The 12,913-nt window shown below is 32.6% G+C and overlaps 2 protein-coding genes and 2 pseudogenes across 5 annotated transcripts in view; 3 read left to right on the top strand and 1 right to left on the bottom strand.

Moving 5' to 3' along the window:
• LOC106323223 (disease resistance protein TAO1-like) overlaps nucleotides 1-12,913 on the top strand; it is a 93,774-nt gene that overhangs the window by 18,154 nt on the left and 62,707 nt on the right. The gene's annotated exons all lie outside the window — the stretch shown is intronic.
• Nucleotides 2,798-3,805, bottom strand: LOC106323261 (annotated as a pseudogene).
• On the top strand, nucleotides 7,614-12,232 carry LOC106323227 (disease resistance protein TAO1-like). 3 transcript variants are annotated; one of them, XR_001266667.1, is made up of 5 exons: nucleotides 7,614-8,153; nucleotides 8,247-9,360; nucleotides 9,449-9,748; nucleotides 9,838-11,865; nucleotides 11,980-12,232. XR_001266667.1 is itself a non-coding variant. In XM_013761375.1 (4 exons), the coding sequence occupies exons 1-4, from the start codon at nucleotides 7,681-7,683 to the stop codon at nucleotides 11,455-11,457; spliced, it is 3,507 nt and encodes a 1,168-aa protein (XP_013616829.1). In that variant the 5' UTR covers nucleotides 7,614-7,680; the 3' UTR covers nucleotides 11,458-12,043. The 3 variants fall into 3 exon arrangements, 1 of the variants encoding a protein (XP_013616829.1); XR_001266668.1 differs by having other exon boundaries at nucleotides 9,838-11,662; nucleotides 11,754-12,043; XM_013761375.1 differs by having other exon boundaries at nucleotides 9,838-12,043.
• On the top strand, nucleotides 11,811-12,645 carry LOC106323260 (annotated as a pseudogene).

Here is a 12,913-nt window from a genome sequence, read left to right as displayed (position 1 = left end):
GAAAAATGTATAGTTAAATAAATAATAACTAAATACACAATATGAAAAAATAGAAATATTATATTATACAATTATCTTACTATTAGAATAAATAATATAAAATATAAGAAAAACTAAATATTAAGTAAATATAGTATATAATAAATGAAAATATTACATTAAATATATATCGTAATATTATCATTGATATAAAAGTAAAAAATTTAGAATAAATAAATATACAAAATAAGAAAAATAAACAGTAAGAAAATATACAATATTAAAAATAGAAAAACTAAATTAAGCATATATCTGAAAAATGTATAGTTAAATAAATAATAAGTAAATATACAACATAAAAATATTAGATTAAACATTTATTATAATATTAAAATAACAAAATATAAAATATACGAACTATACTAATAAAAGTGAGCTTTTGAGGCAGCGTCCACATCAGCGAAAAAAACTTCTTCTAAAAAATGACACGTGACACTAATAAAAAAAATAAAAAAAGTATACATATAAAGAAAAAGAAATAATAAGTAAATATACAATATAAGAAAAAAATAAATAAAAATATAACAAATAGAAATATTACATTAAAAATCTATCATAATTTTATCATTTTATATAAAGCAAGAAAATTAGAATAAGTAAATATACAATTAAGAAATGAAAAAAAAATTAAATTAAACATCTATTAGAAAAATGTATAGTTAAATAAATAATAACTAAATACACAATATAAAATATAGAAATATTATGTTATACAATTATCGTAATATAAAAAAAATAAATATAAAATATAAGAAAAAATAAATATTAAGTAAATATAGTATATAAGAAATAAAAATATTACATTAAATATATATCGTAATATAATCATTGATATAAAAGCAACAAAATTTAGATAAAATAAATATACAAAATAAGAACGATAAACAGTAAATAAATATACAATATAAAAAATGGAAAACCTAAATTAAACATATATCTGAAAAATGTATAGTTAAATAAATAATAAATAAATATCCAACATAAAAATATTAGATTACACATATATTATAATATTAGAAAAAGTAAATATAAAATATAAGAAAAATGAATAATAAGTAAATATACAATATAAGAAATAAAAAAAATACATTAGACATCTATCTAAAAAATCTATAATAAAATAAATAATAAGTAAATATAAATATAAGAAATAAAAATAGTACACTAAACATATATCATAATATTATAATTTGATTTAAAAGAAAAACAGTTAGATAAGTAAATATACAATAAAATGAAAAATTCCCTAGGATAGCCTTTTTTAAGTTTTTGTTACAAAATAGTTATAAATGAAAAAAAATGACAAAAATAAGTCTTATTAAAGAGTAAAAATACTTTTATACCCTATGGTTAACTAACATAGACTTATGGTTTAGAGTTAAGGGGTAAGGTTTTGAGGATAGAGTTTCAAATTTTTAAAAATAAAAATAAAGTTAAAATTTTTCAAAATAAAAAGAGTTATTTTGGTCATTTTCCTTATTGAATGCTATTTTGTGACAAAGATTTAAAAGATCTATTTGAGAAAATTTTCATACAATATAAGAAAAAATAAATAATAAATAAATATACAATATGAGAAAAGAAAAACTATATCAAACATCTATTTGAAAAATGTATAGTTTTCTAATTTTTTCTAAGGAAATATGTATTCACACAAACATACAATTCAGAATTTGTTGTTGTTCAGAATACAACGTTCAAAAAAATAACTATATGGTTAACATTTGAAAATAAAAATAGCTCCGCGCGTAGCGCGGATTAGCTCCTAGTCTTATGCAACTATGATCTATTCTCCTTCCTCCACGAGCGAATTCTGCCACGTGGCAGGCTACATGACTTAAGTTTCCGTGGTTTTCTGTGGGCTTAGTATTTTGTTGACTTAATTTTGTTTGGGCCTGTTTTACGAATCATACCCAACAATACAGAAGATCAAAAGCTCTAACCTATATCCTCTCATCTTCCTCATCTGTTTGCAAAAACTAATCGTCAACGCCTTTATCGACATTAAACCACTACCTCCAGCCATTATTGTCCCATTCAACTAAGAAACGCCAATTTCTTGAACACTCTACAACTTCCGCACTCTTACTATATAAGCAGCTTATTGATTTTGACCTACATAGTTAAAGAACGACGTTCAAGCAAGCCCGGTTTCATCCGCTAAATCCACGCGAGTAATCCAAATTTTGTCTTCATGCGTAGAAAGAAAACGAGTTAGACCACCAGACTCAAACGAGTCAAAACGGAGTGAGCCAGAAACGAAGCTCTTTTCTTACCCAGCGGAATCTCTACCTTTGGCAACGGCTGCTGTAACCGTTTTAAGAATCTCTCTTTTCACCATCGAGCTATCTATCGTGAAGGAGAATCTGACAGAGCTAACCAACCGAAGATCAGATTTGCAGACGACGCAATGCTCTCTCTTATGCTGAAGCTGAAAAGCGATTCGAGTCTCTTCAAACAGGCAAGCTTTTTTTTTTGGAAACACGTTTAGAACACTATCATACATAGCTGTTTCCTATTTTCTGACATGAACCACCTATTCGCTTCCTCACAAACCCTCTCTTATTTTCAGAGATATGAGCTACTACATCAAATTGAGCCTTTTTATTAATCTGGTCTAATAATACTGTTTGTGCAAGCTTCTTTTATTGATATGTCACTTTTTCTATAGAAAGGTGGTGGCAGACTCCACCGGCGTCATTAGCTTCACCCAGACGACTGTGTTTCTTGGATACATGCGAACAATGGTCTGATCATCCTAAGACCTATCTAGCAAGCTTTCGTGTGGCACAACCTGCAATAATCAAATCAGATTTAACCGGTAAGAAGAGGAAACTCACTCAAAGTTGTGATGAAGGCTTAACTTACTTTTTTTTCTCGCCGTACCTTTCTGCATATATAATCTTGGATATTGTTTTTCCAGGAGATTGCTTCTGCAACAAGAGCAGAAGAGTTTCCCATGGGTTCTGAAATGAGAAGAGATGATTCGCTAGACTACGCAGAGAGTCACTGGACCCAATAGCTAGGAGTTCCATACAGATGAGAGGAATTGAAACCTACTGCATCTGGTTTCCACCTGAAACCAATTCAAGAATTTTGAGATTATAACAACAGAATGAGAGTTACCGTCTAGCGTTTGTGTTTACAAAGAAAGGTGCATAGTTCGCCATTTCCGCAACGTCACTTCAACAAAAAAAAAAAGCATGAAAGATGTTTTGCTCATTTGGTGATTTAAGACTTTAAGTTGCGTTCAAAAGCTCAAAGGCCAATGAGAAACGCAGCTTCTGCAAGAGCAGCCAGAAGGCTTCCTGTGCCAGCAGCATCTTCTCCAGACACATTATATTCACTGACAGACGCCTATAAACAAAGTTACACGAGTGAGCACGAAAATGTAAATGCAGAAAAGTTTAATATGGTCTCTTCTCGGAGTTATATTTTGTATAATCTATGACCCCACCTTTGGACCCTTTGCGTGAAGTGCCATCAAATTGATGATACATAGAAAATAAACTGCTACCTAAACAGAAGTGTAAATCTGTCACAAAAGGAAACACTTTCTTTCAAACACACATCAAATAACATTTCAATTTCAAAATTTCTGTCAAGAATGGATGTTTTTACACGAAAATCATAGTAATCAGCGGGATGGTCGAGGGGACGGGATGAACCATCACAAGATGATTTCCATATCTGGATAGGCCTTTTTGATCGCATCATGGAATGCGACATAGTTCTGTTTTCTGAGATAACAAACTAAGTTCCACATTGGAGAATTAGACAAGGGGTGTCTAATATATAAAGAGATGTCCAACTCTAATTAGTACGAGATATTTTGGAAATGAAACCAAAAGTAAATCCATGCGGACTTGCTAATTAGACCCAAAGTGGACAATATCGTACTAATCGGATAATATAGAGTTGGACATGGGCTCACACAATTCCAACAATTGGTATTAGAGCAGTTGACAAAAAATCTGCAAGAAGACCAAAATACCCTTTGAGTAGAAACGGGATCCATCGAGTTAGGATTGGGAGGTGTGTGTGGCAAAGATCAAGTCAAAAGATCCTGGAAGTCAGTTGTGGGACACAAGATGAATGTGATCCTTAGTTTGAGGGGGAAAATGTGAGATAACAAACTAAGTTCCACATTGGAGAATTAGGCAAGGAGTGTCTAATATATAAAGATATGTACAACTCTAATTAGTACGATGCCTTTTGGGAATGAAACCAAAAGTAAATCCATGCATGATTGCTAATTATGCCCAAAATGGACAATATTGTACTAATCGGATAATATAGAGTTGGACATGGCTCACACAATTCCAACATCTTTAAAGTTTTAATATTAATTAGAAGTTTCAAACCAAATAACCCAGTCAAACGTACTTATAAGATGTTAACGAGATATGGGTTAAATAGGATAATTGTAAGTTAAATAGGATGTGAATATATTTTATTCCAAAATGTGAAAACGCTAATATGCTATTCATGAATATATTTCTTTTTATTAACAAAAATATATTTACTTTTTACTTATTATCCAGAAATTTCAAAACGGTGATGCAAAAAAAAATTAATATATCTTTCATTTGTTTGGAGAAACATTTTTGTTTTTTAAGATGTCACCAAAATAATTGGTCTTACATTTATAAAGTTCCATTAAAATAGATAGTAACACAAGAAAATGCTTTCAAACCTTCTTATGTAAAAGTATAATATATTATACATGGATATTTTTTTTTAACTAAACTTACTTCTCAAAAATCCAAATTAATGTCCCATAAAATAAAATAAATGTAATATATTTTCATATTTCATATAAACATTTCCTTTATAAGATGTCAAAGAAAATAATTTAAACGTATGCTTATAAAATCTAATTACACACATATTAATAGATAAACCATATATTTAATTTATTATAACAAAATAACTTGAAAGAAATAAAATTTAAAACCTTTAATACAAAAGCTTACAAAATACTCTTATGTAAAAAATAATAATATTAAATTAACTATGAGAAGATCACAATATTCTTATTTTTCAAACTTCGTAAAATAAATGTACAGAGAGAAAGTGAAAAAAAAAATATCCTCATATTTAAATGAATATTTTCTTCCCAATACACTATGGAAAAATTGGTTTTATGATCACATTTTTTTAAATACCATACTAACAGCTAAATTATGTATTTAATTTTTTATATCAAAATAATTCTAAACAGATAATATTAGAAAAGGGGTGAATCATCAAAAAATAGAAACAACCATCAAAATTATAATTATAATTTCTCCGGACTCAATAGCAAAACATATTCTCAAATAAATAAAAATACAAAGCCTTCGAACTTCGGAAAAAAACTCACACCACTTCTCAAATAATAAAACCATCGCCAGCACACTTAAAGCTTCACCAAGACACAAAGCCTTAACATATCTACACAACATATTCAAATAACAATACATTACATCCCGCGCGAAGCGCGAAAACACCACTAGCTATTCATAAATTTTGATTCGATTCATTATCCGTTTTGATTCGAACCAAAAAATTCGGATATCCGTTACTCTACGAAACAAATCAAATACTATAATGCAATATCCGTAAAAAAAATAAATCACAAATATCAATATTTATAGGAACGGATACCCAATTTGATCAGTTATATGCATATATATATATATATATATATACATATATTTAAAGAATTATGTATAAGATATATATTATAGTTTTATATAAATTTTAAAATATTTTTGTTTTTAAATAATTTCATATATAAGAATTTTATTTTTTCATGTATTATTTTGAAAAAAGAGTAATTTAATATTAATTAACAGTATTTTTTATATATTTATCAACCATCTTTATATATTTTTACATACACATACATGTGAACATTGACGTGAGCATCTTATAACTAAGTATTTGTCACAACTGAAATATCAAATTTATTTGCAAGTTAATATATTATTTTTCTTAGTGCTTATTTCACAATCTACCAAATTGTAGTAAAATAATTTGTCTTAATAATTTTCTTTTCTTTTTTAACTATTATCCATTTAGAAACTTTAATATAAAACCATTGGTTCGACATCACGACTATCTAAGATTCATAACATGAAAACAAACAAATAATAATAATTTTTGATTATTACAGGAAAAAAACCAAAAACATCAAACATTTTAACCGAACAAACCAAATAAATATTGATTTAAAATGATAGTTATATTTTAGGAGATTAAGAACCAAAAAACAACCTAAAACCGAACCGATATCTAGATTAATGTCAGCTTATTAAAAATAACGAAACTAATAATCACATTCCGCGCAAAGTGCGGATTTTTATCTAGTACCAAGTTAAGGTAGATGGGTTTCCAACTTAAAACCAATTGGTGATAAGTGGAGTACCCATCTATCTTGTATATTGCTTAAGATCCCTTCCAACTGTCCACTATCTTATATATTACTTAGGATCCCTTTCAACTACTGATGTCAGATACTTTGTGTCTAATAATCATTTCATTTGGATGGATGAACTAAGATTGGGGGAAGAATGGCATGATGATGTTGATGATGATGAGTGAATAGGTTTGATTATTTTTTGGGACAATGTGTTAGAATATACCCAATTAAAGTCCAAATTAGCTGAATGTTCATGATTATGGATAATCCAAAAAGGAGTAACCTTTTGATACTGTACGGACGAAAATGCCATCATGCTTTATCGAAAACATGTAACTCTAGATCTATCAGCTAAATATTTACATAGCAGATAACAATCTATATACCAACTAACATATGAGCTAATAATTTCAGTATCATCTAACAATCTATGCATCAAACAAATATATCGGCTAACAAATCATATATCAGTTAATGAAACTATTAACAATTAATTAGTTATCTATCAAATAGCCCCAAATCTATTTGTAACAACTAACACTCCATGTATCGATTAAGAATCCATTAAAATCTAAATAATAGCAGGTAAGTAATAAAATATCTACTAACGTATATATTATCTAAATAAAAGATTGTAGATTTCAAGCTTTCTTCTTCCCGAGATCTTCCGATCCTTTCTCCATGAATCCGCAACAGAGATAACAGATTATTCGATAATCGTACAGAGAATCGTCGAATTTCCACAATCTTCAAGACCATAACACATACATTTTGCGATTGAAAGTTTATAAAAGTTGATTGTGATTCGAAATTGAAAACATTGGAATTGGAGTGAGATAATAAGATTAGCATTATGGGTGTCAAAAGAATCACAATAAAAAAATAAAGATTTGTGTTGAATTTAAAAATGATTTGAAGAACTTGGAAAAGAGATAAATAGATTAGATTACAAAAAAGGAAGAACAGAGAAATCTAGAGATAAGAGTATTATAGTCATAAAAAATATTTAAAAAAAAAATATACGACAAATTATATAAGTTTTTGGTGTATCCAAACCAATTTCTCTTATTTTTTCAAGATGGACCCCTTCTCTTACGCTTGTCTTCCAGTTTTCTATTCACGCGTAATTTCTTGACTTTTCTTCTCCATCAGTGCATCCTTATCTAGCCTCTCTTTTTTCTTATCTCTTCTTCAGATCTGAAAGCTTTGTGATCATTTTCTTTTTGCTGCTATAAATGGCTTCTTCTTCTTTATCTCTGCCTTGCAGTTGTTTGTATGACGTCTTTGTGAGCTTCCGTGGAGAAGACGTGCGCAAAGACTTTCTTAGTCACTTTGTGAAAGAGCTCAAAAGCAAGGCTATCACACCGTTCATTGATAACGAGATGAAGCGAGGCGAATCCATCAATGCCGAGCTCATAGGAGCAATCAGACAATCAAGGGTGGCCGTTGTCTTACTCTCCCCTGACTACGCTTCTTCAAGCTGGTGTCTGGATGAGTTGGTGGAAATCATGAAGTGCAAAGAAGAGAAACAACAAAAAGTGATACCCATTTTCTATAAAGTGGATCCATCTGATATTAAGAAGCAGACCGGACATTTCGGAAAAACCTTTGAGAAATCCTGTGTGGGGAAAACAGAAGGGGTGACCCAGGCATGGAGGAAAGCTTTGAAGGATGTCCCGGTTCTAGCTGGTTATGACTCTAGCACCTGGTTCGTTCACTTTTACTTCCACTTGCTTATTATATTATGGGGAGCTACTTTTTCATGATGTATGTTTTAATGGTTAGCCTCTGTTTTTGTTAGGCAAAACGAAGCTGATTTGATGGAAAAAATTGCTGTAGATCTTATGGATTTGTTGGGTTTTAAACCATCAACAGATTTTGATGACCTTGTTGGCATGGAAACTCGTATGGAGGAGATAAACTCGTTGTTGGACCTAACAGCAGGTGATGACGTTAAGATTATAGGAATTGTGGGTCCTGCTGGGATTGGTAAGACGACCACAGCCAGAGCTTTGTACAACCGATTCTCTCGTGATTTTCCGTTCAGCACGTTTATTGAGGATATCAGAGGGAGTAAAGAGATGCCTTCTCTCGGTGGTTCCCTTGACAAATATCAGTTGGATTATCAGAAAGAGTTACTGTCTCGGATTTTCAAGCAAAAGGATTATGAGGTTGGTCACTTGGGAGTGGCTGAACAAAAGCTGAGAGACAAAAAAGTGTTGATTGTTCTTGATGAAATGGATTGCTTGTTGAAACTAGAGGCAATGGCAAACAGTCCTAAATGGTTTGGTCCTGGAAGTATGCTTATCATTACAACCGAAGATAGAAACCTTCTAAAGGCACACGAGATCAAATGTATTTACGATATGAAACTTCCAAATCAAATTGAGGCATTTGAGATCTTCTGCCAATATGCTTTCCATCAAAACTCTCCGTTTGAGGGTTTTGAAGAGCTTGCTTGGGAAGTTACTAGACTTGCTGGTTTTCTTCCTCTAGGCCTGAGAATCATGGCATTGTCTCTACGAGGAAAGACCATGGAAGAGTGGAGAAATGCAATACCAAGGCTCGAGTCTAGCCTTGACAAAGGAATTGAAACAATTCTAATGTTTGGCTACAACCGCTTAAGTGATGATAAAGATAGAGATCTTTTTCTGTATATTGCATGTTTCTTTGTTGGTTTCGAGGTTGAGCGCGTTAAACGCTGTCTTGCAGACAGTCGTTTGGATGTTGATCATGGGCTTGAAGTCTTAGAGCAGAAAACTTTCATATCTATAGACAACGGATACTTAGAGATGCATAGTTTACTGCAACAAATGGGTAGAGAAATTGTCAGGAAAGAGTCTTTGGAGGAGCCTGGAAAACGAAAGTTCTTGTGGGATACAACGGAAATTTCGGAATTATTTTATCAAAATACTGTAAGTCTTTTTTTTTTCTTATATTTGTAGCCTTCTATTTCCTTTTAAGCAGAGATTTATTTGTTCTTTTTTAATAATCTATTCTTAGGGTACAAAAAAGGTTATAGGCATAATGATGTCATATACTTTTGGGGAAAGGGAAATCCAAATCCCAATACGTAAAAGCGTTTTCGATCGGTTGAATAATCTCCAGTTTCTAAAATTAAGTCGTGGAACATCTTGTAAGTTATGCACACCTGAAGGCCTCAACTGTCTTCCCGACAAACTCAGATTTTTAGATTGGGCAGACTGTCCATTGAGGTTTTGGCCTTCCAAATTCTCTGCCGAATTTCTTGTCGAACTAATCATGCCAGATAGCAAATTTAAGAAGCTTTGGAAGGGAATCAAAGTAAGAAAATCAAGCATTTTTGTTGTTGTATTGTACAAGTAAAGCGCAATTAGGCATTCCTAACCAATCTTCTTCTTTTTTGGTTATAGCCTCTCCAATGCCTCAAGCTGATGAATTTGAGTTACTCTGAGTATCTGAAAGAGATTCCAGATCTCTCAAATGCAACTAGCCTCGAGGAATTAGATGTTGGTGGGTGCAGAAGTTTGAAAAAATTCAGTGGTTGCTCAAGTTTGAAAAAACTTGATCTAAGATATACTGCGAAAAAGGAAGTGCCATCATCAATGACAACTTGGTCTTGTCTTTATAAGTTGGATATGTCTAAGTGTAGAAACCTCAAGGAGTTCCCAAATGTTCCAGACAGCATTGAAGAGTTGGTGTTGAGCTTTACAGGGATAGAGGAGGTTCCTCCATGGATTGAGAATCTATTTCGTCTGCGTGAACTAGTTATGTTTGGATGCGAGAAGCTGAAAACTATATCTCCAAACATTTCTAAGTTGCAGAATCTTGAGTTTCTTGCTCTGAGTTTGCTTGGTGTTAAGGATTTTGATTTGTATGAAACTATATATAGTCATTCTCTCTTTTTTGAAGCAATAATCAAGTGGGGGCCTGACGTGAAGCACAGTTGGAGATTACAATCAGACTTCAGAATTCATGACATTTTGCCGATATGTCTACCCGAGAAGGCTCTAACATCTACAATATCATTACATTTCCGCGGTAATGGTGTCAAGACTATTCCAGATTGCATCAGACTTCTCTCGGGACTAATTAAGCTGGATGTCAAAGAATGCAGAAAGCTTGTAGCACTTCCCCGGCTTCCAGGTTCCCCTCTATCAATAGATGCAGAAGGTTGTGATTTCTTGAAGAGAATAGACTCTTCATTTCAAAATCCAAATATTTGCCTAAACTTTGCCAACTGCTTCAAACTGAATCAAAGAGCAAGAAAGCTCATCCAAACATCAGCTTGCAAATATGCGTTCTTACCGGGTGAAGAAGTGCCTGCACATCTCACTCACCGAGCTACTTCAGGTTCCCTGAGGATCAATTTGACTCCAACACCTCTTCCTTCATCCATCAGATTCAAAGCTTGCATCTTGCTGTCAAATGACAGTACTAGTCCCGAGGATTGTAGTGAGGATTATAGTGATGACGATGATGAAGAGTATATTATAGGAAATTCTGAAAAGTATGATAATTTATTGATGCGTGTGTCTTATTGCGTCAGTGGTAAGCAGAATTCCCTCACAGTCCGAAGTGAATCAAACCAGGTCCATCATATGCCACCTCGACTGGGATTTTCAGAGCATCTGTATATATTTGAAGATTCTTTCTCTCTAAACGAGGATTGCTCTGAAGCTGAAGAAACAACTTTCAGAGAGCTTTCTTTTGTGTTCAGATTCCATGATAAAACCTGCAGGAAGGTCAAAGGCTGCGGTGTTCGTCTTCTTGAAGTCCCTCATTGTATTACTGACGGATATGCAGATGATTACAATGATGATGATGATGATGATGATGATGATGATGATGATGATGATTGTTACGATGATGATGATGATTATGATGGTGATGATAATGATGATGGTGACGAAGATGAAAGTGATGATGATGGTGAAGGTTTGGTAAGACTGATGAATTGTTTCTTTCATCATCGAAAGAAGAAAGGAAAATCAGATTCAAGGAGAGTATTAAAAAGACTCACATTGGTCTAGAGTCTTTGCAGTTAAGAGAAGCAGCTCAAGTATAAATCAGACAAGGAGCAATCGTCTGGGTTAGGCCAGCTTAATTTGTTTCCTTTTCATAGAATACATTGTTGTGTGTGTGTCAGTTGATCAATATGCAAACTCTATCAAGGTTCTGACAGTCTCAACCTGAATCAAGAAGCAAGAAATCTCATCCAGACATCATATTCATCGGGTAAAGAAGTGCCTGCACACTTCACTCATCGAGCTACTTCAGGTTCCCTAACGATCAGTTTGACTCCAACACCTCTTCCTTCATTTTTCAGATTCAAAGCTTGCTTCTTGCTGTCAAAATACAAATACTAATCTCAAGGATCATAACGATGACTGATGAAGAGCATGAGAATTCATCGAAGGGAATGTCTTGTCGCATCAGGGGTAAACAGAATGGCCTCACTCTTCCAAATGCATCAAACCAGCTCCATGATATGTCAAATTTATATGGATATGAAGAGCATCTTTATATATTTTAAGATTCTCTCTCTACACCAGGATTGTCCTGAAGCCGGAAAAAACACTTTCATCAAGCTTTCTTTCATGTATTCATAGTCCAAGGTTGCGGAGGTCCAAGGTTGCGGAGGTCCCTCATTGTACTCTTGACATAAAAGAAACTGAAGACAACGAATGTGTGGGCATAAACATAGAGGTAAAAATGAAAATGCAGGTGGTGAGGATGAAGAAAAGAAAGAAGATGGTGATGGTGAGGGAGATGATGGTCGTGCTGATGGAGTTGGTGCTGAGGATGAAGCGGATGAAGCTGTTTATGGTGAGGACGATATAGATAGTAATGAAGCTGGCTTTTCTGATGAAGGAATGTACATAAATATAGAAGCAAACAATGAAACTGAAGAAGGAGAAGAATCTGGACGTGATAAGGATTCAGAGACAATGATCAGGAAACGAAAGAGTTTAGGCCTTGGCTCGTCTGAGAACTCGTTGATAGCGATGATGAAGAAGATGAGAATTCGTTGATCGATGAACTAAGATTGGGGGAAGAATGGCATAATGAATGATGAATGATGAATGATGAATGATGATTGAATAGACCCCATCTTCTAGGCTTGTCGTCCAGTTTACGCGTGAATACAAATAATTTCTCAAGACTTTTAGGTGGTGTTATTGAATTCATAATTTCAATAGAATTTAACGGAATTCAAATTTAAAGGAAAATCCATTGTTATTGGATTAGGTATTTGTTAGATGGAATTTGAAATCAACTAAAATCACCCGTTATTCAATTTTCATTTGATTATGTTAGAATTCATTTTGGTTTGACTTAATGAGACACTGTCTAATAACCTGTTCTTGTCACTTTTGAGAGTTCAGTTCAAGAGCTAAGCAGAATGATATATCTTGTGCTTTCATCTCATCTGCGTGTGATGTGTTGTGATTTTGCATAATTTTAGCTTTGTTATTTCATATATAT

This window comes from Brassica oleracea, chromosome C2 (assembly GCF_000695525.1).
Source record: "Brassica oleracea var. oleracea cultivar TO1000 chromosome C2, BOL, whole genome shotgun sequence".
Lineage (NCBI taxonomy): Eukaryota > Viridiplantae > Streptophyta > Magnoliopsida > Brassicales > Brassicaceae > Brassica > Brassica oleracea.
This window is presented reverse-complemented; position numbering and strand designations above follow the sequence as displayed.

Bases quoted from the DNA above. Each gene is read 5' to 3' on its own strand.
- LOC106323227 (XM_013761375.1), top strand. From the start codon at position 7,681: ATGGCTTCTTCTTCTTTATCTCTGCCTTGCAGTTGTTTGTATGACGTC. The intron at 9,361-9,448 runs GTAAGTCTTTTT...ATCTATTCTTAG, and splicing joins AATTATTTTATCAAAATACT to GGTACAAAAAAGGTTATAGG. The intron at 9,749-9,837 runs GTAAGAAAATCA...TTTTGGTTATAG, and splicing joins AGCTTTGGAAGGGAATCAAA to CCTCTCCAATGCCTCAAGCT.